This window comes from Pongo pygmaeus, chromosome 2 (assembly GCF_028885625.2).
Source record: "Pongo pygmaeus isolate AG05252 chromosome 2, NHGRI_mPonPyg2-v2.0_pri, whole genome shotgun sequence".
NCBI lineage: Eukaryota > Metazoa > Chordata > Mammalia > Primates > Hominidae > Pongo > Pongo pygmaeus.
In genome coordinates, this window is record NC_085930.1 from 93553891 (window position 1) to 93579570 (window position 25680).

Genomic DNA, 25680 nt, shown 5'->3' on the forward strand with positions numbered 1-25680 from the left:
TGGACTGATCGTATTTCACAAATTTTTGCTTTTTGAAGTGTTTTAAAGGGAGGCTTAAGCAATAATGCACAGATTATGGAAATGATGCTCATTAAGTAGAAGGCGAGATTTCTGGAAAACCACAGAGCTGCCTCGAAACATGTAACCTCCATTAGAGGCTTCACTCGAATGTTTATTCATGGAGCAGTAAATGTTTATTATTATACATTTTATTGAAACATAAATTAAAGAACTGTAATTATGTGTATAGCAAACAGTAAAGCAATGTGCATTTGTCACAAAATGAGTAAGACAAGGAAAAATGCTATCGTTGTTTCATTTGCATCCAAATCCTTTTTTTGTGTACCCAACAGAAAGGCACCCAGAGGGAATCACTCTACAAATTAATGTTCTGATATGATGTATAAATTAAAAAATACATATTCTTGATATTTTGTCTAACAAAGAGAGCACCCTGGAAATAATTTGTAAAGATCAGAAGATATCCAAAGAAAGGGTAGGCTTCTTCTTCTCTCCTGAGAGAGAACCACAGTAGCTCTTAATGAAGTTAATACTGAAGAACAAATATATCCCCTTGGCAACCCTTGCAATGCTGACTGTTTTTAGGATAAGCTATTTCTCCAGATACTTGAGCATATCTGAGGAGTTTTTTAAAAGGGATTTATGTGAGGCTAGAAACACAAAACTTCAAACTTAAATTTTGGTAAAAAGATACTTTTCAATGGGGAAGAAAGGTGTGTACAGTGTGATCGTAATGGCCCTTCATAGGCCATATCTTTGTATGCACAAGAACCTTCAGGCAAAAGAAAATGACAAGAATGGCCAAGAAAATCAGTGCATATATTTCTTCTTTTAAGCAAGCTAAGAAATTAAGAGCAGTGTAGTTGTCTGTTTTTTAACCATCCATTCATCCAACCATGCACCTATCTGTCCACATTCCCACTCATGTACCTAGCTACCCACCAATCCACCCACCCATCCATCTGTTCATCATCCATCCACCCATCCATTCACCCATCCACCACCCATCCACCCACCCATCCACCCATTCATCCATCCATTCAACATTTAGAAGATATGTCTTCTAACCTAAGAACCTAGGGTTAGGGAAAAGAAATAATCAGGGGAAAAATAAGTAACAAATAGCCCAGAGTTCCAGACTAGTGGAAGAGAAAACCTGTAATTACTTATACTTTGTGGTAAAAAGCTGTCATGCATATATGTGTATTGAGTCAGAAAAGCCTGAAAGAGTCTGAAGACTACACAAAGGAGGTGGCATTTGAGCATGCTCTTTAAAACTCAGAGGAAGAAAAGGAAAGAGAAAGGAATTTCACATGGAAGGAAGAACACTTATAATTTTTTCTACCAAGCACACGTACTATAAACTTCATGACTACAACAGCTGAGAAGTACAAGGGTGACCAATCTTGAAACATCCTCTGTGTCTCCTAAAAGTCATTTTGAAACTTTCATACATTTTCAGATGAAGACATTACCAAGGCACTGTCCCTTCTCACCCAGCAGCAAACAGAACCAATTTTACAAAGAACCTCTGAGCTCCCGCATGTCTGACTGAACAGGAAGACTCTTTATCCTGGAATGGTCTTCCCAGGGTTCTACCTGTCCGTAACCCAAGGCAGTAGAGATGACCTCATCTGAGAGCCCTACATCTGGAGTTATCCTGGTTTTATAGCTCTTGGTTAGGTTTGTCAACTTCTCTAGAGGCAGTGATGATAAATTCTACTGATATGGTTTGGCTGTGTCCCCACCCAAATCTCATCTTGAATTGTAGTTCCCATAATCCCCATATGTCATGGGTGGGACCAGGTGGAGAAAATTGAATCATGGGGGCAATTTCCCCCATTGTGTTCTCATGATAGTGAGTTAGTTCTCATGAGATCTGATAGTTTTATAAGGGGCTTCCCCTTCACTGGGCACTCATTCTTCTCCTTGCTGCCCGCATGTGAAGGATGTGTTTGCTTCCCCTTCTGCCATGATTGTAAGTTTCCTGAGGCCTACCTAGCCAGGTGGAACTGTGAGTCAATTAAACCTCTTTCCTTTATAAATTACCTAGTCTCAGGTATGTCTTTATTAGCAGTGTGAGAACAGACTAATACATCTACTCTCTTCTCATTAAATAGCTTTAAGATTTTAAAACTTTTATGTCACTGAAAACCAATAACAAGCCAAAAGATAATACAGAATATTTGTACAAGGTTGATCTCAAATTTGTTAGAAGTCCATTATCTCTAATGGGCCTCTCTTGCAGAAAAGCTTACTATCACAAGGTTGAATAGCAGGGGGTGCAGGGGCAGTGGGCTTAGAACTTTTACTAGGCTGTGTTCAACTGTACCAGAGTGTTGATAGTAGTATCACACTTGGATGTTGGAATCGGGCAGACCTACTCGTTCCACCTTCCTCGGCCTTAGTTTCTTCATCTATAAATTAATGATGACAATGGTTTGGATTATATCTATCATGCAGTTTTATGATAAATAATTGAGATCTTACAAAGAAAGTGCTTAGCTCAGCTCCTGGCATATGGTGGCTGGCATATAGTAAGAGCTTAATAAATAGCAACAGCTATTACCGTTGCCTCTTGTGATGATAATAAGCAAAGAATGCTCAACTGGAGAGGTTTCTAGCATGCTTGAGTTTTTTCTTTAGAGCTTGAGGGGCCCTGTTTTAGTCTAAAGTATGTCTTTTCTCTCCCAGAGCTGTACTCTGAACATGTTGGAGGTTTCATGAAAGGTATTGATAGATAAGAGTTAGTAGCCCATTCTTTAAAAACTTTCAAAGAGCCTTCTTTCTTTCCTTTCTTCTTTGTTTTTCCCCTGCTACCTGCAGATGAGAATAGTTAGAATTAGCAGAAATAAAATTTCCTGGCATGAACTTTACTACTAGTTAGGGAGACCATATAATTTATTGTCCAAAGCAGAATTTATTGTCCAAAGAGAGTGAAAGAAGATGCTGTTTGTTATTACACTGGCCTGTGCATACCTGCAGGCCTAAAGCTGCATGGTTCCAAACAAACTGGGGCATATAGTCACCCAGACATTAGTTATTTAATCAGGAAGGAGCATAGCAAAATACAGATGACGCTTGACATCCCATCAACCTCACTTAAAATCTTAGCTCGGCCACTTTTGCCAGCTTGGTGAGCTTGCACAATTTATTTAATTCCAGTAAGCATCAGTGTGCTTACTGAAAAAAAAAGGAGACAACGGTTTCTATTTTTTAGTGTTTCGGTGAGGTTGTGATAATATACAGTACTAAGTACCATTCCAACATATAATATTCTCATGTAAATGGCAGCAAGTCTTATAACTGATAATGACTTAAAAATGGTGGGTGGATGAATGGTGTGATATTACTATAAATATGTAAGTAAAGCTTTTTGGCTTATGTGAAAGAAATAATTAAGTGATGTGTCAGTATTCTCTTTATAGAGAAGAAGAGGACTGAATCTGGGGGATTTATTTACCAGCCCATGAAAGAACCCAGATTTCTTCAGATGCAAAGCCTGCCTCATTCACATCTTTCTTTTTTTTTTTATTTTTTAATTTTTATTTTATTATTATTATTATTATTATTATTATTATTATTATTATTATACTTTAGGCTCTATGGTACATGTGCGCAATGTGCAGGTAAGTTACATATGTATACATGTGCCATGCTGGTGCGCTGCACCCACCAACTCGTCATCTAGCATTAGGTATATCTCCCAATGCTATCCCTCCCCCCTCCCCCCACCCCACAACAGTCCCCGAAGTGTGATGTTCCCCTTCCTGTGTCCATGTGTTCTCATTGTTCAATTCCCACCTATGAGTGAGAATATGCGGTGTTTGGTTTTTTGTTCTTGCGATAGTTTACTGAGAATGATGATTTCCAATTTCATCCATGTCCCTACAAAGGACGTGAACTCATCATTTTTTATGGCTGCATAGTATTCCATGGTGTATATGTGCCACATTTTCTTAATCCAGTCTATCATTGTTGGACATTTGGGTTGGTTCCAAGTCTTTGCTATTGTGAATAATGCCGCAATAAACATACGTGTGCATGTGTCTTTATAGCAGCATGATTTATAGTCCTTTGGGTATATACCCAGTAATGGGATGGCTGGGTCGAATGGAATTTCTAGTTCTAGATCCCTGAGGAATCGCCACACTGACTTCCACAAGGGTTGAACTAGTTTACAGTCCCACCAACAGGGTAAAAGTGTTCCTATTTCTCCACATCCTCTCCAGCACCTGTTGTTTCCTGACTTTTTAATGATCGCCATTCTAACTGGTGTGAGATGGTATCTCATTATGGTTTTGATTTGCATTTCTCTGATGGCCAGTGATGGTGAGCATTTTTTCATGTGTTTTTTGGCTGCATAAATGTCTTCTTTTGAGAAGTGTCTGTTCATGTCCTTTGCCCACTTTTTGATGGGGTTGTTTGTTTTTTTCTTGTAAATTTGTTGGAGTTCATTGTAGATTCTGGATATTAGCCCTTTGTCAGATGAGAAGGTTGCGAAAATTTTCTCCCATTTTGTAGGTTGCCTGTTCACTCTGATGGTAGTTTCCTTTGCTGTGCAGAAGCTCTTTAGTTTAATTAGATCCCTTTTGTCAATTTTGGCTTTTGTTGCCATTGCTTTTGGTGTTTTAGACATGAAGTCCTTGCCCATGCCTATGTCCTGAATGGTATTACCTAGGTTTTCTTCTAGGGTTTTTATGGTTTTAGGTCTAACATTTAAGTCTTTAATCCATCTTGAATTGATTTTTGTATAAGGTGTAAGGAAGGGATCCAGTTTCAGCTTTCTACATATGGCTAGCCAGTTTTCCCAGCACCATTTATTAAATAGGGAATCCTTTCCCCATTTCTTGTTTTTGTCAGGTTTGTCAAAGATCAGATAGTTGTAGATATGTGGCATTATTTCTGATGGCTCTGTTCTGTTCCATTGATCTATATCTCTGTTTTGGTACCAGTACCATGCTGTTTTGGTTACTGTAGCCGTGTAGTATAGTTTGAAGTCAGGTAGCGTGATGCCTCCAGCTTTGTTCTTTTGGCTTAGGATTGACTTGGCGATGCGGGCTCTTTTTTGGTTCCATATGAACTTTAAAGTAGTTTTTTCCAATTCTGTGAAGAAAGTCATTGGTGACTTGATGGGGATGGCATTGAATCTGTAAATTACTTTGGGCAGTATGGCCATTTTCACGATATTGATTCTTCCTACCCATGAGCATGGCATGTTCTTCCATTTGTTTGTATCCTCTTTTATTTCCCTGAGCAGTGGTTTGTAGTTCTCCTTGAAGAGGTCCTTCCCATCCCTTGTAAGTTGGATTCCTAGGTATTTTATTCTCTTTGAAGCAATTGTGAATGGGAGTTCACTCATGATTTGGCTCTCTGTTTGTCTGTTATTGATGTATAAGAATGCTTGTGATTTTTGTACATTGATTTTGTATCCTGAGACTTTGCTGAAGTTGCTTATCAGCTTAAGGAGATTTTGGGCTGAGACAATGGGGTTTTCTAGATATACTATCATGTCATCTGCAAACAGGGACAATTTGACTTCCTCTTTTCCTAATTGAATACCCTTGATTTCCTTCTCTTGCCTAATTGCCCTGGCCAGAACTTCCAACACTATGTTGAATAGAAGTGGTGAGAGAGGGCATCCCTGTCTTGTGCCAGTTTTCAAAGGGAATGCTTCCAGTTTTTGCCCATTCAGTATGATATTGGCTGTGGGTTTGTCATAAATAGCTCTTATTATTTTGAGATACGTCCCATCAATACCTAATTTATTGAGAGTTTTTAGCATGAAGGGTTGTTGAATTTTGTCAAAGACCTTTTCTGCATCTATTGAGATAATCATGTGGTTTTTGACTTTGGTTCTGTTTATATGCTGGATTACATTTATTCATTTGCGTATATTGAACCAGCCTTGCATCCCAGGGATGAAGCCCACTTGATCATGGTGGATAAGCTTTTTGATGTGCTGCTGGATTCTGTTTGCCAGTATTTTATTGAGGATTTTTGCATCAATGTTCATCAAGGATATTGGTCTAAAATTCTCTGTTTTTGTTGTGTCTCTGCCAGGCTTTGGTATCAGGATGATGCTGGCCTCATAAAATGAGTTAGGGAGGATTCCCTCTTTTTCTGTTGATTGGAATAGTTTCAGAAGGAAAGGTACCAGCTCCTTCTTGTACTTCTGGTAGAATTCGGCTGTGAACCCATCTTTTTGGTTGGTAAGGTATTGATTATTGCCACAATTTCAGCTCCTGTTATTGGTCTATTCAGAGATTCAACTTCTTCCTGGTTTAGTCTTGGGAGGGTGTATGTGTTGAGGAATTTATCCATTTCTTCTAGATTTTCTAGTTTATTTGTGTAGAGGTGTTTGTAATATTCTCTGATGGTAGTTTGTATTTCTGTGGGATCGGTGGTGATATCCCCTTTATCATTTTTTATTGCATCTATTTGATTCTTCTCTCTTTTTTTCTTTATTAATCTTGCTAGCAGTCTATCAATTTTATTGATCCTTTCAAAAAACCAGCTCCTGGATTCATTTATTTTTTGAAGGGTTTTTTGTGTCTCTATTTCCTTCAGTTCTGAGCCGATGCGATCAAATGGAAGAAAGGGTATCAGCCCTGGAAGATGAAATGAATGAAATGAAGCAAGAAGGGAAGTTTAGAGAAAAAAGAATAAAAAGAAACGAGCAAAGCCTCCAAGAAATGTGGGACTATGTGAAAAGACCAAATCTACGTCTGATTGGTGTACCTGAAAGTGACGGGGAGAATGGAAACAAGTTGGAAAACACTCTGCAGGATATTATCCAGGAGAACTTCCCCAGTCTAGCAAGGCAGGCCAACATTCAGATTCAGGAAATACAGAGAACGCCACAAAGATACTCCTCAAGAAGAGCACCTCCAAGACACATAATTGTCAGATTCACCAAAGTTGAAATGAAGGAAAAAATGTTAAGGGCAGCCAGAGAGAAAGGTCGGGTTACCATCAAAGGGAAGCCCATCAGACTAACAGCGGATCTCTCGGCAGAAACCCTACAAGCCAGAAGAGAGTGGGGGCCAATATTCAGCATTCTTAAAGAAAAGAATTTTCAACCCAGAATTTCATATCCTGCCAAACTAAGCTTCATAAGTGAAGGAGAAATAAAATCCTTTACAGACAAGCAAATGCTGAGAGATTTTGTCACCACCAGGCCTGCCCCAAAAGAGCTCCTGAAGGAAGCGCTAAACATGGAAAGGCACAACCGGTACCAGCCACTGCAAAATCATACCGAAATGTAAAGACCATCGAGACTAGGAAGAGACTGCATCAACTAATGAGCAAAATAACCAGCTAACATCATAATGACAGGATCAGATTCACACATAACAATATTAACTTTAAATGTAAATGGACTAAATGCTCCAATTAAAAGACACAGACTGGCAAATTGGATAAAGACTCAAGACCCATCAGTGTGCTGCATTCAGGAAACCCATCTCACGTGCAGAGACACATATAGGCTCAAAATAAAAGGATGGAGGAAGATCTACCAAGCAAATGGAAAACAAAAAAAGGCAGGGGTTGCAATCCTAGTCTCTGATAAAACAGACTTTAAACCAACAAAGATCAAAAGAGACAAAGAAGGCCATTACATAATGGTAAAGGGATTAATTCAACAAGAAGAGCTAACTATCCTAAATATATATGCCCCCAATACAGGAGCACCCAGATTCATAAAGCAAGTCCTGAGTGACCTACAAAGAGACTTAGACCCCCACACATTAATAATGGGAGACTTTAACACCCCACTGTCAACATTAGACAGATCAACGAGACAGAAAGTCAACAAGGATACCCAGGAATTGAACTCAGCTCTGCACCAAGCAGACCTAATAGACATCTACAGAACTCTCCACCCCAAATCAACAGAATATACATTTTTTTCAGCACCACACCACACCTATTCCAAAATTGACCATATACTTGGAAGTAAAGCTCTCCTCAATAAATGTAAAAGAACAGAAATTATAACAAACTATCTCTCAGATCACAGTGCAATCAAGCTAGAACTCAGGATTAAGAATCTCACTCAAAACCGCTCAACTACGTGGAAACTGAACAACCTGCTCCTGAATGACTACTGGGTACATAACGAAATGAAGGCAGAAATAAAGATGTTCTTTGAAACCAACGAGAACCAAGACACAACATACCAGAATCTCTGGGATGCATTCAAAGCAGTGTGTAGAGGGAAATTTATAGCACTAAATGCCCACAAGAGAAAGCAGGAAAGATCCAAAATTGACACCCTAACATCACAATTAAAAGAACTAGAAAAGCAAGAGCAAACACATTCAAAAGCTAGCAGAAGGCAAGAAATAACTCATTCACATCTTTCAACTGACAGCCTCAGAATAGTGGGTGATGCATTTATTTCCATGTCTTTGTTACCCAGATTACATAGTTAACTTACTACTACTGGAGAAAAGAAGCCTGGGACTTCTTCCTGAGACAGCCAGTGGTTTTCTTTGGTGGAAATAAGATGTTTTTGCCCTTTGGAAGTGGTCAAGGAGGGAGCTGGATGCAAAATATCTACAGTAATTTGAGAGTTAGAATCTACTGGAGGAAGCCCAAGGAGCAAAAAATTAGAGATAGGAGAATGGGAGGGAAGACTGTTAATTCCTTATGCCCAGATGTTTCCCTCCACGTGGCAGTAACTACTCTCATTCTTTCCTTTAATTCACTTAGTAAAGGAAAATGGAAGAAGCCACTTGAAATGTAATCATCTCTCACTGTTCCTGTTTAGGTCTATTACGCAAACAGTAGGAAGATTTCTCATTTTGTTCTGTTTATTGCAGTAGGATTTAAAAAAAAAAAAAAAAAGGGAGGAGAAGTTCTCTCAACACCTGTTTTCTTAATTGATTGTGATTACTTTGCCCCCAAAAGTGAGTGGTTTTTAAACGAAGTGGCTGCATTCTCATAAGCCACATTACCGTTTTATAAACACATCGTTAAAATAGGAAAGGTGACGGAACTATGACAACAGCTCCCTTTCCTACTCTGGTTGAGAAGCCCATATGCCATTCACCTCTTTCTCCTCATTTGCAATCAATGCTTCCTTTGCTTTACAAAGACAAATGCTAGACAAGGCATGTTTTCTTCATACATGCCCTGTTTTGAGTTTGAGAACAATGAGTAAGGAAGTCTATCTACTTCTTATGTGTTCTTTTTGTTCTGAATTTCAGTGGAAGAGCTCTTTAAAACAAACCAAAAAATAAAAAATAAAAAATAACCTCTCCTGGATTTAGTCAATGCCTATCACAGCATTTTATGCGATCCAGTACTTTAGGACAGTGATGAGCTACTCAGGCTTACAGTGTGGAAGATGGGGGAAATTGATTAGCAAAATGGATGCATTGGCACTTGCTCATGTCTGTTCAGTTCCTGGGCCTCTGTGCTCATGGAGGAGGAACTGAAGAAGAACCTGCCAGTGATTTTCACCTTGTGAGCTCAAAGCCAAAAGGAAAAGGCATATACCCAGGCTCTCAGAGTTCAGTGACACTTTATATAGCATCAGATTCCATCATCTTGCTTTTTTTTTTACTTGAAAAGATCTTAATTTTTGAAAATTTGAAATTTAAAGCTGTCTGGTTGCTAAAAGCTCCTTTAAACTCTCATTGTGGTTTGGAGCAATACATCATCAAAGCCATGGTGCTTAGATGATGTACGGCACCCATATATCAGGAGAGCACCATCCCTCTTATGATATATTATTATAACTCACAATTGGAGCACCACCAGTGATGTATGGCTTAAAAACACAATTGTTAAGCCACAAAACTCAACAGTCTGCACAAATTCTAGGAGGTGTTTTCTGTTTGTTTATTTTTTTTGTTTAAACTGAATTTTTTTTTATTTTATTTTTTTCCTTGAAGTTTCCCAACTTGATTGGGATACTTTGAACACATGGAAAGCACTATGTTTCCTGAAAGGCATACCAACTCCCTGAGCATTGCTAATATTCTAAGTGAAGGAGCTCATTGACAGTAGCATCAGAAACCATCAGTGTGCCTGTGCATTTTGACAGACCACTGATTTGATTCTTGAGTTGATCATGCTGAGGTATCCTCGAAGTCCTGTAAGTGGCATTACTCCCAGTGACATTTATTTTAGAACTAAGTGGCTGTCAGTAATTTCATGCTGACCCTTGACTCAACTTAATTGCAGAAGATGAGGCCTCCCCAAATCAAGAAAGGCAAAATCCAGCCATGTAGATCACACAGCTTTGGGGTTGGTGATGGTCTGGATGAAGTAGAATATATTCAGCAAGTCTCGCCGTAGAATTAAACCTTCTGGTTTAGAACAGAAACAGTTGTCAAAATTGTTTTTAAAACTAATGTCCTGTAATATAGTCACTGCTGGAATTGACTGAATATTCAGAATGTGCAGCATTAGCTTAAGCACTTTACCTACGTAATTCACATAATCGGCATAAAAGTGTTATGCGTTGGGATACTGGTTTTATGCCCACTTGATAAATGAGGGAATAAAGAAGTTAAGAAATTGACACAGTCAAAAGAATAAGTAGGATCTGAACCTTGGCCACCCATCTCCAGTGACTGAACACCAAACTGCTTAATTTTAGGGGCTTCTACCTTTCTGAGATCTGGGAAAGGTAGGATGGGCAAGATGAGGTGGAAAACACTGGAACACAAGTCAGGGTTTCGGGGTTCTCATGGTTCCAGTCCCGGCCCTGCCATTGCTTTGCTATTGGTCTTCTAAGAACCACTCTCCTCTTGTGTGAAATGAAGAAATTAAACACTCTTACCACCCCCCAATGTTTCCTAATTCTAATCCTAGTTGTTTTCAAAGATTTTCTGTTTGTTTGTTTTAGTAATAAATTCTTTTGCAAATGAAATCGTGCATGGGATCCCAACATAGAAACAGATAAAACAGAGCTGCTCTGTTTGAATCACGGAGGGGAAACTGAAGCCTGCTGCCCTTTCTGGTGCCCCATTCTTACTTCCATCATGAGCTGCTCCCTGGACATACCAGGCTTGTTCTGGAAGCTCTAGGGCTTTGGGATTTGCAGTTTAAGAACCACTAACCAGATCTTTATCTGTCTGGTATCTCACCCATGAAAAGGAGACTAAATACTTGAACTTTCAGTTCAGCAGCAAATTATGAGACTCCAGGTGTCAGAAATGAGACAGCACTGTGCAAAGCATTGCTACAAGTGGGGTCTGTGCTCTGCCCACATTGTGTTCCTCCCACCCGCCATGGCTGCAATGCATCCTACCTAGCCTGACTTCCATCTGACTGACCCTGGAAACCTGGCTTTTCTCACTCTCCAGGTGGGAGAAGGCAGAAGTGCTGGAGTATTGATGCCTCCCCAGGAGCAGTTCTCAACCAGTGAGGACAAGAGTTGGTGTATGAATACGCTAGTTCCCTCACCCCTCGGCTGGGATAACTCTGGGATGCATATTCTTCACTGGCTCTCAGAGTTCTCTAGCAGGTTTTATAAGCTCCAGTCACATGCAATAATAACTCACTTGTTCACACATCCTATATTGGCCTCCTTTCCTTTCCTGTTTCCTTCTGTTACTTGTGTTTCCAGGGATCACCCACCAAATAAACTACTTGCACTCTCATCCTTGCTTCAGGGTTTGTGTCTGGGGCAATTGAGACTAAAAAAAAAGTGTATATCACATTTGTATCACTCTACATGAAGAAAAGCATTGTTAGTACTTGGTAGTGAGATTAACTGGTGATCTAAATTTTTCCCTGTGTGTTTTTCTGTCTCTTCCAGATTTTCTGTGCTGTAAGTTTTTGGTGTTGATATTCGGCAAATGGAAACAATCTTATTGTTACATTATATTTGGTTATTCCAAGTTGAAAGCTGTTGGTGATTATCCAAACATAGAAAGAACAATAGATGCTGGGCATGATCACCTGAGGTTGGGAGTTCGAGACCAGCCTGGCCAACATGGTGGAACCCCATCTCTACTAAAAATACAAAAAAAATTAGCCAGGCATAGTGGCGTGCTCCTGTAGTCCCAGCTACTCTGGAGGCTGAGTCAGGAGAATCGCTTGAACTCAGGAGGCAGAGGTTGCAGTGAGCCGAAATCGTGCCACTGCACTCCAGCCTGGGTGACAGAGTGAGACCCTGTCTCAAAAAAAAAAAAAAAAAGCAATAGGTGAAGATTTCTCTGCGTCTTGCTGAGAGAAAATTTTGTCTCTTTCTTACCTATAAAACTGGTAGAATAATACTTCATAGAGGTGTTGTAGAGATAAGAAAAATGTGTAAACTATGCATTAAAAATATCAAGGCGTCTGTATTCATTCTCTACTTGTTGCTATAACAAGTTACTGGAAACAGTGCATGGGTCATATGGTAACATTATTGTTAACCTTTTGGAGAACTGTGGAAACTTTCCTAAAGCAGCCATACAATTTTACATCTGCACCAGCTTGTACAAGGGTTCCAATTTCTCCACTTCCTTGCCAGAATTTTTTATTAACTGTCTTTTTTTTTTGAGATGGAGTCTCACTCTGTCGCCCAGGCTGGAGTGCAGTGGTGCAATCTTGGCTCACTGCAACCTCCACCTCCCGGGTTCAAGTGATTCTCCTACCTCAGCCTCCTGAGTAGCTGGGATTACAGGTGCGTGCCACCATGCCTGGCTAATTGCTGTATTTTTAGTAGAGACGGGGTTTCACTATATTGGCCAGGCTGGTCTCAAACTCCTGACCTTGTGATCCACCCGCCTCGGCCTCCCAAAGTGCTGGGTTTACAGGTGTGAGCTGCCGTACACGGCCTATCTGTCCTTTTTATTACAGTTGCCCTAGTATGTGTTAAGTGGTATTGTCATTGTGGTTTTGGGCTAAGGATGTTGAGCATCTTTTCATGTATTCATTTATCCATCCTCTTTGGAGAAATGTCTATTCATATCCTTTGCCCATTTTACTTAGGATTTTTGTCTTTTTATTACTTAGTTGTAAGTAGTTCTTTATGTATTCTAGATATACTTCCCTTATCAGATAGGTGATTTGCAAATCCTTTCTGCCAGTCTCTGGCTTGGCTTTTCACATTCTTGCTTGTGGCCTTTGAAGTAGAAAGTTTACAATTTTGATGATGTTCACCCTCTTCCAGTTTTAAGGACTTCTGATGACATTGGACCAACCTGGAAACTCTATGATACCTCTCCCAGTCTTAAGGTCAGCTGGTTAGTAACCTTAATTCATTTTCAGCCATAATTAATCTTTTGTAACTTAACATAATCACAGGTCAGGGATTAGGTCATGGATATCTTTGAAGGTGGCCATTATCTTTTTACCACACTGTCGTCTGTTATTCTTTAGAATCAGACCTGCCTTTTGCGATTGCTCATTGGCACATGTGAGGGAGAGGGATTCACAAAGGGCCAACTGGTTGAGGTTGCAGGACACCAGCTGTGGAGCAGGATAGCTCTTCAGCCTTCCTTGCCCTTTCCCCCACCATAAGCCATGTTTCTATCCCTTAGAATTAAATTACAATATATTCTGACAAGGAAAAAGGATATCGGTATGACCACACTGACAATCCTCAGGTGACTATGAGCAGAAGAGATGTGTTCAAAGAGATGAAGGAAGGAGCAGAGACAGCACAGAAGAGGCAGAGCCTCTAAAAATGATGGCACTGCATGCTGTCTCTATTTCACCCGCTTGTTCTGAAACCCACTGAAGTTAAGTTTTGGGTTTTTGTTGTTGTTGTTGTTTGAAACAGAGTCTTGCTCTGTCGCCCAGGCTGGAGTGCAGTGGCACGATCTCAGCTCACGGCAACCTCCACCTCCCAGGTTCAAGTGATTCTCCTGCCTCAGCCTCCCAAGTAGCTGGGATTACAGGCATGTGCCACCACGCCTGGCTAACTTTTTGTGTATTTTGAGTAGAGACAGTGTTTCACCATGTTGGTCAGACTGGTCTCGAACTCCTGACCTCGTGATCTTCCCACCTCGGCCTCCCAAAGTGCTGGGATTACAGGCGTGAACCACAGCACCCAGCCTGCAGTTTTTTTTTTTTTTTTAATAATAGCTTTATTGAGATATAATTCACATAATATAAAAGAAACCCTATTAAAATATACAGTCGATTCTTTTAGTATTGTCACAAAGTTGTGCAACCATCACTGCTGTATAATTCCAGAACATATCCATTAACCCAAAAGAAACCCTGTGCCCATTAGCAGTTACTCTGCATCCCTCTTCACAACCACAAATCTTTCTTTCTCTATGAATTAGCCTCGTTTGGCTTTTTCATATAAATGGCATGGTACAATATGTGGCTATTTTTGTCTGGCTTATTTCCCTGAGCATGATGCTTTCACTCAGTGCACATCACTCGTTTTTATGGCCAAATCATATCCTATTGTCTTCATATACTGCACTTTGTTTACCATTGATCAGTTGATAGTCATTTGGGTGGTTTATACTTTTTGGTGATTGTGAATAATGTTGCTGTAAACATTTACGTACAAGTTTTTGTGTGGACATATGTCTTCAGTTCTCTTGAGTATTTATTAGGATCATAATCCTGAGTCACATGGTAACTCCATGTTCAACTTTTTGAGGAACTGCCAAACTGTTTTCCAAAGTAGCTGTGTGATTTTACATCCCCAGTAGTGTAGGAGGGTTCCAGCTCTCCACACTCTGGCCAACACTTGTTATTGTGTATCTTTTGATTATTGCCTTTCTAGTGGGTATGAAGTAGTAGCTCAGTGTGGTTTTGATTTGCATTTCCCTAATGACTAATAATGTTGAGCATCTTTTCATGGGATTTTAAATTTTGTTCTCCTAGCCTTACTGAAACAATTCAAGCTTTCAAAAACATTTCACACTGTTAGTGATACACTCTTTGAAATTTGTTCTCTGGGCTGTTGGAACTTACCCTCTCTTGATTTTGCCCCTTTCCTTACTACAGCCTTAAATCGAGTCTTACTTCTCTTCCCAAACTTCAAACGTTAGAATGGTCCAGTGCTCGGTATTTACCTTATACCATTATGTTTTTCTTCAGGACACTTATTTCTATCCAAAATTAGAATTTATAGTCATTTCCTTACTTATCTTCTGCATCACCCATTGGAATATAAGCTCTGTCTTATATTCCATAAGCCTGACAGAGGCTTTGTCTTGTCCATTAACATATCCCTGGTTCCTAGAAATAGATATTTTTGAGTGAACGAATTTATACTTGAATACAAATTTATACTTGAATACAAATTTATACTTGAATACAAATCAGCACTCCACAATCAAATAAGTTTCTAGAATGCTGGATTAGATGAAGTTAAACAAGCATCTTTTGTGTGGAAATTCTCATACTTTAATGTGCTAATGAGCATTGTGAAATGTTATTTGACCATGAAAACATTTTTGGTGTGGAATGTGTCATGGGACTCTAAAAAGATACTCTTCTAGCTCAAGCAGCTAAACTGCAACCCCTAGCAAATTTGTGGAAGGCTTTTATTAAACAGATGTTTTGTTGGCACTTAGAAAAGTAAGTTGTGATCACCACAGCTTAATATGAAAGCAGTAAGAACAGATTATATCAAATTATCCTCATCTCTCTATTCATAGCGTTTTTATCAGAATGTCATTCTATTAGAAGTCCATAGTGATGGTATTTTTTCACAGCAATGAGGCTTTGAGCTGGCTTTATCATGATTTCCCTGTTCTGAGAAGCTGAGTGGGTTGTCAGCATCCTGTGATCAGCCTGTCACTTAAGAATTTATGTCAAGATATCAGGGTGGGTTGAGATCTATGCCCTTGGGAAAAAAACCACCTGTACAGTGAGCTGTTTACTGTTTCAGTGTGTCATGGCGAATTTCAAGTGGTTACCAGTGATCAAGAGTGGCTTTTCTAGAACTTGGTGGTAACACAGCCTATAGAGATAGCCCTGAACTAAACCCAGAAGACGAAGGTAAAGAAAAGTAGGCAGGAGATAGACCTGGACCCTGGAGGTTCCCAAGTGCAGGTTCGCAACCCACCATATGTTAGTAGTGGATACGAACAGGCATTTTCCTGAGGACCATGCAAGGAGAGTGGTCAGAGTGCAGAAAGCCAGAGAAGCATTCAGAAAGATGTCTCCACATACTGGACATAGTAGCTCACACCTCTAATCCCAGCTACTTGGGAGGCTGAGGAGAGGGGATTGCTTGAGGCCAGGAGTTTGAGACCAGACTGGGCAACATAGTGAGAACTCCATTGCTAAAAATATGAAAAAAAGTTAGCTTGGTGTGGTAGCATGCACCTGTAGTCCCAGCCATTTGGGAGGCTGAGGCAGGAGGATCTCTTGAGCCTGGGAGTTGAAGGCTGCAGTGAGCTATGATTGTATCACTGTACTCCAACCTGGGTGACAGAGTGAGATTCTGTGGGGAGAGAGAAAAGAAGGAAGGGAAGGGAAAAAAATACAAAGGAAGGAGGGAAAGAAGGAGGAAAGGAAAAAAGAGAAAAGATAGAAGGAAAGAAGGAAAGAAAAGAGGAAAAAACAAGAAAAGAGACAAAGAGTCTACACATAATGCAGTAGGGCAGGCAAAACAGCAAGTGACCTCATTGCCCACACTGGCAGAAGCAAGATAAGAAACCAGATGGATATTGTAAGCCAGTGGTTCTCAGTGTGGCATTAGACCAGCATCAGCTGGGAGCTTGTTAGAAATGCAGACTTTTAGGGCCCTGAAGTCTGCATTTTAACAAGCCCCAAGTACAGGTGGAAGATTGAGAATGGCTAGTCAAAGCAACAGAAACCAGCTTTCACAAAAGAGATGCTTGAATAATGCCCTCATTCAAGAAGCTTCTTAATATCTTTATTTTATTTTATTTTTTATTTTTTTGCTGGTGCAGAAATCAATCCCTGAATGTGATGTCTACTTGATCTTCAGGTTTAAATTTGTTTTTTTAAATAATAAAACTAATTCTTGTACAGTTCTAGGTAATGAGTACTAACTACATGCAAAGCTGAATGCTCAGCACATGGTTAGCAGACTTAATCCTCTTAACAACCCTGTGAGGTAGCAACCATTATAATCCCCATATAGATAAGGATACTGACACATAGACTTTGTGAGACAAGGTCACACAGTTAGTTTGTGGTAGGTCCAGGATTTGTATTAGGAAGTTTGACTGCAAGACACTGGTCTGGAACTTCCTGGAATGTATAAGGGAGACGATGAAAGATGGATGGATGGGAGGGAGGAAGAGGGGAAGAAAGGAGGAGGGGGACAGAAAGAAGAAAGGAGAAAAAGAGGAGAAGAAGAAAGGATAGCAGGAGATTCTGGAATTAAAGAGTGAGTGAAGGCTCCTTCTAAGAGTTGTCTGTATCCTTGTACTACGTTATTTTCCTGGTTTTGCTTTTAAGTCATCCCATCTAGAGATTTCAATAGATTTCAGCCCAGGCCCACCTGCCTGGCTTTCTCCTAAGAATTTGGTTTCATGGGTAGTTTGTGATTTATTTTTTCCTTGTTTGTTCTTTCACTTTCTCTCTCCATGCTCACATAATCTTTGTGACTTAAGTACACACTTGGCCCAGTTGCTGAGAGATCCGTGACTGGCTTTATCATTGACTGGCGAATATTCTGGCAAAAGCCTGTCACTCTTTGGGAACTGTGCTCAGGGGCTGCTTTTAAGCTCCTCTCTGCTTCATTCGCCTTGGACCACGTTGCACCCTGCCTTGGCTTTAATAGCGTATCATTTTCCCCCTCCTTGTACAGTGAAGTCACAGGGACACTTAATCTTACGTTCTCTTGAGGCCTTTTGGAGCCTCGAAACCCGATCACAGTAATCAAGAAGGGGTGGGTGATCAGGGATGAGGTTTGACCCTCTGTCTACCTCTCTCTATTTAAGCTCTTCATTTTCACATTCCTCCCCATGGTTTGTAATAAAAGTGGAACATAGCTCAAGGGCAGAAATGAGGTTTAACTTCAGCTGAGGTACAATAGAGGCTATTTGGAAAGTAAAACTTTCAAATGGCAGTTTAGCCTTGAAGAATATATTGAATTAGATATGCTCTGAGCCTTGATTCACGATCATTGCATAATAGCATTGCTATGTATATTACCTGGGTGCTTTAGTAGACTAGAGAAATGGGCTATTTAAAAGATTAAGTTCGCAGAATCAGTGCATGTGCTCATGAAACACGTGGAAGCAAAAGCCAGGCAACCTCATTTCCAGTGCTGACTTTTACTTCCTATGGTGCCCTGGCCTCACTGAACATTGATATCTTCTTCTGTAAAATGGAGATCATAGTAGACCTTGCCTCACGGGATTTTTTTTTTTTTTTTTTTTTTTTTTTTTTTTTTGAGGAGTCTCGCTCTGTCGCCCAGGCTGGAGTGCAGTGGCGCGATCTCAGCTCACTGCAAGCTCCGCCTCCTGGATTCACGCCATTCTCCCGCCTCAGCCTCCTAATTTTTTGTTTTTGTAGTTTTAGTAGAGACGGAGTTTCACCGTGTTGGCCAGGATGGTCTCGATCTCCTGACCTCGTGATCCGCCCTCCTTGGCCTCCCAAAGTGCTGGGATTACAGGCATGAGCCACCGTGCCCGGCCACCTCATAGGATTTTTAAGAGTACTAAATGACAGAATGCCAAACACAGAGCTTTCCTTATCATAGGAAATAAATGCTTAATAAATGAGAACTGTTTGTATTGCTATTATATGATTATTTTTCAAAGCCCCAAGTCTGTAATTCTGCCCATACTACTTGCTACTCTCATTCATTCGTTCTTTACTTATGCAGTTCTCTGTTAGCCAATTCTTATTTCTTGTCAGTTTCAGAGTCATAATGGTCACCTTTGAAGATGCGCTGTCATTTCAAAGCACTGGCTAACTACAACCAAGACTGACAACCATGAATAATTCCATAGAGACTCTGAAACACTCTAGCATTTCGCTCCAACTCTCATATATACCCCAAGTTGTTCTCTCTTGCCTAGTGCACTCTCTTCTCGGCAGATTTCAGGTATAGTTACCAAAGGTGGATATCAACTTCCTCTGAAAAATAACCCAGCAGGAACCATCGTGGAGTAATTGGGCTTCGTGAGAGCATCACTGTCAAGTCTAAAAATACATGGGGAGATAATCACATTGTTTTTTTCTTTCTTGTACATTTTCAGCACGTTCACATCCATGTTCTTCCCAGGAAGGCTGGAGACTTTCACAGGAATGACAGCATCTATGAGGAGGTGGGTCTGCTCTCTCTGATCTTATTGTTTGATCACGGGGACTGTTGGTGGGATGACATCAACCTAATGAATCGAGTATTACCCTAGATATGGTCTGAAATGGAATTCTATTTAGCCTGACTTGGAAAGTGGCAGTAGAGGCCAAGGAGTCAAGAATGGCCGTCATGGAACCCATGACTAATTAATTATAATGATTTTCTTTTTCAAATGAAAACCAGCAGAAACCAAGTGTCCTTGTGATTTCTATCCTGTCATTTACCAGGACAGTAAATATTTGCATGGAGATATGACCCAGAATCTCCATAGAAGAAAACCTACAGTGCTACCAGTGGAAATCAAGCAGATTAATATATGATTCTTTTAGTCAAATGCTACACTTAATTTTTAAAACACTTTGGAACTCAGCTTGTCTTTCCCAACAGCATTTATTCAAAGTGAAACTTTAAATTATCATGAGCAAAAACTAGGTTGGTTTGAGTAAGTGTAACTCATATATCATAAATATTAAAGCAGTTAATTTATTTCTAAGTACTCCCATTCAAAGATACAAATGTGAAACCACTACAAACATGAATCAGCAAGAGCCAGGTGATTTGTGCCTAAAGCCCTGTCTACATGAGACCCTTCAGATGCCCATTTCCACCTTGTGGAGCATACAGCCTGTCATGGATCAGGCTGTTATAAAATATAAGGTGATTTCAATTTACCTGTTTATTGTAGCCAAAGAGGAGAAAGTATGTCCCCCACGTGGTAGAGCAGATTAGATAGCACTAGTGCTCTGGAGTGATTGGTTAAATGGACTTTGAGGCTGTTTGTGGATGCAAGGAAAAATGCTGTGACTGATTAGCAATGCCTGCCAAGGGCAGGGCATCGGATAGGAGGGAGGTATCATATTTGCCGTCTATTTGACATTCCTGTTCTAACTCTTTGAGAATGCTTTTTAAAACACATTGTTTATCTCGATTGTTTATCATGTGGCTCTATCAAATAAACCACATGATTATCTCTACCTCGTTTCCAGGGACCAGTTAAAATCTGTTCATCTTTTTTGTGTGTGTGTGTCTAAAGGGCTTCTTTGCAGTGATGAAATTAAAATGGCAACTCAAACCCTGAAAATAAAGAACAGTAGGTCAGCAGTTAATAATGAAACATATAATTAATGTTTCCGGGACACATTGGATTCCATGAGGTGGCTGGTTATTCTGCCTTTAGGATAACCCTTACTATCTTTTGCTTTGTACGTTTTCCAAGAGCTGTACTGGATGTGTGTAGAGTGGAAATAGTCTAGTCACCAGTCCCTAAGTGCTGATTTGTGGACCAGTTGCTGCAGGTCTCAATTCCCAGGAGGTCCCTTCCCTGGAGATTCTGATCAAGTTGACTGCACAGCACTCAGGAATCAGTCATTGTATAAGGAAATCCCCAGGAGACTCTGATGCATGACTAACTTTGGGAATAGGCTCTCTGGGTTTTCCAAAGCCATATTCTATAAAACTATAATTTGAACTCATTTTCGTTGGATGTGGAATGCAGTTTGGGGATTGATAAGGGCTTAATTCACACTGGAAGAAAATCAGAATTATAGAGTAATTATAAAGAGATGCAATTAAAATACAAATACCAATCTCACTAATGTAAACTAAGGTTAATAAAATGTTGCCAAATACAGACTGTTTTAATGAATAAATTAGCACATGAATTATATACTAGTAAATACTGCTAAAGTAGCATTAAAAGTGCTTGAAAACACTGTTTTCTTAGGCTGAACAGTCACCTTGAAATCTTGTCGATGTTCCAAATGTGCTTAAAACGAAGCTGCATGGTTACATTTCAGCCCAGTTCAAGACACAACGTACAGCGCTGTGGTTTGTGTATGGCCTCTCTCTCCTCTCTTATTCTTTTGCCCTTGTCTGCATGCTCTGATGGCCCCACAGAAAAGAAAACACATGTTTCTACTTCCCACATTTTGGAGGATCATCTCAGGAGAAGTAATTACTGTAAGAGTTTTTCTTTTTTAAAAAATCAATGGTATAAGTCATATGTAGTATAGACAGTATCCACTAAGGGAGATTGTGGTACAAGACTATGTAGAGATTGAAGTCTAGAAACAGGCAGAAGTAAGTTCAAATCCCAGTGGCATCTACTAACCATATGATATTGTCACCTGAAAGGCTTATTTCAGGGCTTGGTACTTTCCAAGAATTTGTTAATAGATAGTGGTTTCTGTTCTTACTGTTATTATTACTATTTTTCTTTAAGTAGCAATGGTTAGTAAATAGAGAACCAGATTCAAAGCCAGGTCATTGGATGTTCCCATCTACCATTCTTTCCAAGGGTGAGATTCCCAATTTTCCCTTTGCCTTTAACCATTCATTCTCAGTTTTATCTTCCTGTTTGTATGGAAATGTTTCTCCAGGCTGAGTATCTAATAACACAGTGTCCGGAAAGAGGCATGAAAATCGTGCAGTACAGCACAGGCATTATTGGAATAGAACTTAATGTACATTAGACCAAGTGATCTTAATCAGAAGCGATGGAGTGATGAGGGATGGCATTCTTTCTATTGATGGGAGCACTTGCTCTAGATTATGCATCTGTTCAGGACATTCAACAAACAGACTGCCTTGGAGGGTGGGAGGTAGGAAACAGGAACAGCAGGAGGCTGAGCTCCAAAAAATGTAGTTGTATTTCTACTGCTGCAGACACAGAAAATTATGCCTAAAGAAGCCCCAGAGTATAAATTGGCTAGGAACATTGTGTTCTTTCTAGGCACTGTTTTAAGATGGTTAGTGACAAATAAGAAGGTTCATAAGAAGGGTGGTTGGGCCTGAAAACAGATTTGGGGAGTAATTGATGGTGGGAATGTTTTGCCTGGAAAAAGGAAGACTTCTAGAGGGAAGATAGTAACAGAGTCACTGTTTCCAAATATCTGAAGGGCTGGCAGGTGGAAAGGTATTAAATACATTCTATGTGGCTCCAGAGGGCAGATCTGTGATTATCGGACTACAAAGTGGCAGATATCATTAGCTCTACATAATAACAGGTCAAAGTGAAAAAAACTTCTGAACACTTAAAGAGTGCCTTCCAAGGGGGTGAGCTTCCCATCCCTGGATTCACTCAAGCATAGAGCACATGGCCACAGTTCTTCAAGAGGATATCTACATTTGGTCAGTGTGTGGGCCACTTGGATTTGTGGTTCCTCTCTTTACACATTTGACCCATTTGATCTATACCACCATTTTCAGGTTTTACAAGTTCTGTAACAAATAGTGGGTTTTTTTTTTTTGTTATTAGTATTACAATGTTTGGGTGACTGTCTAGTGAAACATATTGTTTTCTTTGTTAAGTTCATGGAAATTAAAGGTAAAACCTTTTCTTTTTAACTTAGAGGAAACCACACTGTATTAATTTTTTTCTCATTCCCAGCCTACTTCCTGCTTTTCCTGCAGCTCAGCATTGCATATTGATGGTCCCTGGGCTTTGCTTGCCTCTTCACATGTGTTTTATTTTTGCCTGCAAAGTATTTTTGGTGATTTGCTTTATTGTGGCTGTAAAGTATTTTTTAATGAGTCTGAATGCTGTTAGGCATATTGCTCATTCTCTAGGCCTATACAGTTGCCACGACTGCCTTCTACCTAGGCTTGCTTCACTGGCTGATGGTGCATGCATAGCTCCTGAAGGCATTGGAGTTTAAGATCCTTGCCTATTTCATGGGCTGCTCCTCTTCTCTCTGCCACTCAAAGATTACTATTCCCCAGGATCTTCTGTCTGGTATACTGGGCATGCTGTTTAACTGAAACATCTGTTTAACCTCCCTGCCTATTCATTTACAGTGCTCTGGCCCCAGGTGAGTTTTTTTTGTGTTTTTGTTTTTTAGCTTCAAGTTCTGGGATACATGTGCAGAACCTCCTCAAAGGGTACTTTTCACTGTTCTCTGATTTCATCTGTAATAGTTAATCCTCTGTCCCCTCTAAAGTAACTCTATCATATCACCATACCTATTTCTTCTTAACACCTCCCACACTTGACATAATTTATTACTTTATTATTCAATACCTGCATCCCCCAATTATGTGTTAGAGTCTTTAGAGCAGGGATCTAATCTGGCCTAGGGTGGACCTTCAGTGAATATTTGAAAATGAATGAACACATTTAAAAAAAAAACAAGGCGTTGAACTAGAAGAACCTGAAATTCTCTACTAGTTCTAACATAACTTAAAAGGAGATTATATGCTTTTCAGACGGTCAATTCACTAACTCATAGACACACTGGGTGAGACTTCGACATGGTGCCATCAGCCATCTGAGGTGAATTTAATGGGGCATTGATGGAACAGAATCCTTTGGTCGGAAATCAGTGTGCAGAAGGCTACAAATTGTGGTACTCTGGAAAGGTTAGCGGAAGCAATTATAAACCTTGTCTGATTGCTAAGCAAGTCTGATAGGCACATGTAGAAGTTGATAACTAACTTGCCGCCTCCCACCAAACCTAGATTTGTGTGGCTGTAACAAATACAGATGTAGGATTTGCTGAAAGCAGGCTCGAGAGCTACTCTTCCTTTCTTTCCAACCTTGATTATCATCTCTAAGTTTGTTTTCACCTTCTGTTCCTCAAGCAGTATGTCTTAGACATTTCAGAGTATGAGCCTCTCTTCTGTCTCAAAACTGAGCTCAAACTCTCTGCCTTCCAAAGCAGATTGTCTGCTGAAGCTCTTCCTTTGTGGTTGTCTATGCAGATCTTATTTATCTGTAGCTCCCAAACTCTTTCTACATCTATGTTCTTTAAAATTTCATGAATTATGCCAAGCCTTCCCTGAACTCAATGGGCCCTTCATTATCTTGACAAGTTGATGAAGATTATGGTAATGACCCAAATGGGTCCTTAGATAAAAGAGTGTGTATAGCTAATGTGGGGGAGGAAACACCCATGGCCTAATGTCATATCATTTCATTAACTCAGTAAGACTTACCCTAGCTGTATCCCAAATAAGCAACTCTCATAACCGTATTGGACAATTCATCAAATGTTTATGGGTGACATTGAATGGTTGTGACTGTGCACTGTATATAAAACCCATTACTGATGAAGGAAGTGACTATTACTAAAGCAAATGGGAATAGCAATCAGCAATTGGACAGATTCAACGATGAATTTCATAGACAAAGCAACTGTGGGTTCAAGCATGTCATGGGAAACAATTGCTTGGCTTAACACAATTCATGAGCAAAATCAATTTGCTAAAATGCAGGCCATTTGGCCCTGAGGGCTAGAGAGAACCATTATATTGCTGATGATATTTATTGTTGAACTTGGATCTCTTTCACACACCATTTGACAATGGGCTCAGAGTCCATGGGTCCCTAGTTGACTTTTCAAAAAGGAAGGAATGTTTCAGTGAGACAGTTAATTAGCTTTTTGTCTTCTGGGTTTACTGATGTCCTCCCACTGAGTGGTAAGTTTCTGGGTATTTGAGAATTTTGGAATGAAAACTTTGGTATCTCTCACTCAGAATAAGATAACAACTTGATATGTTCTTCTAAATTAATGGAGACTTTTTATTCAAAGAACCAGATGTGATAAAGCTAACAAATAAGCATATAGTAATGCTAATTTAATGACCTATGACCTCAAATGCTCCCTCTGTACCTATGAATGCTCTTTGACTACCTATTTTAGTAATGAGAAAGCTGGGTAAGCGTCTGGTTTAGCCTATCCTATGTCAGATTATTACTGAGCTAAATCTCTGTGTTCCTCAAAAGAGACAAATAAAATTAGCAGAAAAGCATTTATCTGGTTAGAAGTTATTTGTGCCCATTTTTCTCACAGAAACAAATATTCAGATAATATATGTATTAGTGTTCTCTAGCAGGACAGAACTAGTAGGATAGATGTGTATATGAAGGAGAGTTTACTAAGGAGTATTGACTTACACGATCACAAGGTGAAGCCCCACAATAGGCCATCTGCAAGCTGAGGAGCAAGGAAGCCAGTCCGAGTCCCAAAATCTCAAAAGTAGGGAAGCTGACGGTGCAGCTTTCAGACTGTTGCTGAAGGCCCGAGAGCCCCTGGCAAACCACTGGTGTAAGTCCAAGAGACCATAAGCTGAAAAACTTGGAGTCCGATGTTCGAGGGCAGGAAGAATCCAGCACAGGAGAAAGATGAAGGCCGGAAAACTCAGCCAGGCAGCTCTTTCCACCTTCTGCCTGCTTTATTCTAGCCGTGCTGACAGCTGATTAGATGGTGCCCACCAAGATTGAGGGTGGGTCTGCCTCTCCCAGTCCACTGACTCAAATGTTAATCTCCTTTGGCAATACCCTCATAGACACATCTAGTAACAATACTTTGCATCCTTCAGTCCAATCAAGTTGACGCTCAAAATTAACTGTCACAATATATGATTCAGGTTAGTCATTTTATTAACTCTTTTTTTTTTTTTCCTTAAGAGACAGGGTCTCGCTTTGTTGCCCAGGCTGGCGAGCAGTGGCC

At 40.0% G+C, this 25680-nt stretch overlaps 1 protein-coding gene across 22 annotated transcripts in view; it reads left to right on the forward strand.

The window, feature by feature from the left end:
* Positions 1-25680, forward strand: part of FHIT (fragile histidine triad diadenosine triphosphatase) — a 1508090-nt gene that overhangs the window by 1311914 nt on the left and 170496 nt on the right. For 18 of the 22 annotated variants that reach the window (XM_054479715.2, XM_063661901.1, XM_063661894.1 and 15 more), the window contains one exon: positions 19128-19196. The exons of the other annotated variants lie outside the window; for them this stretch is intronic. In XM_054479715.2, the coding sequence (XP_054335690.1) occupies positions 19128-19196 (69 nt within the window). The remainder of the gene's footprint in view (positions 1-19127; positions 19197-25680) is intronic. 22 annotated transcript variants of the gene reach the window in all.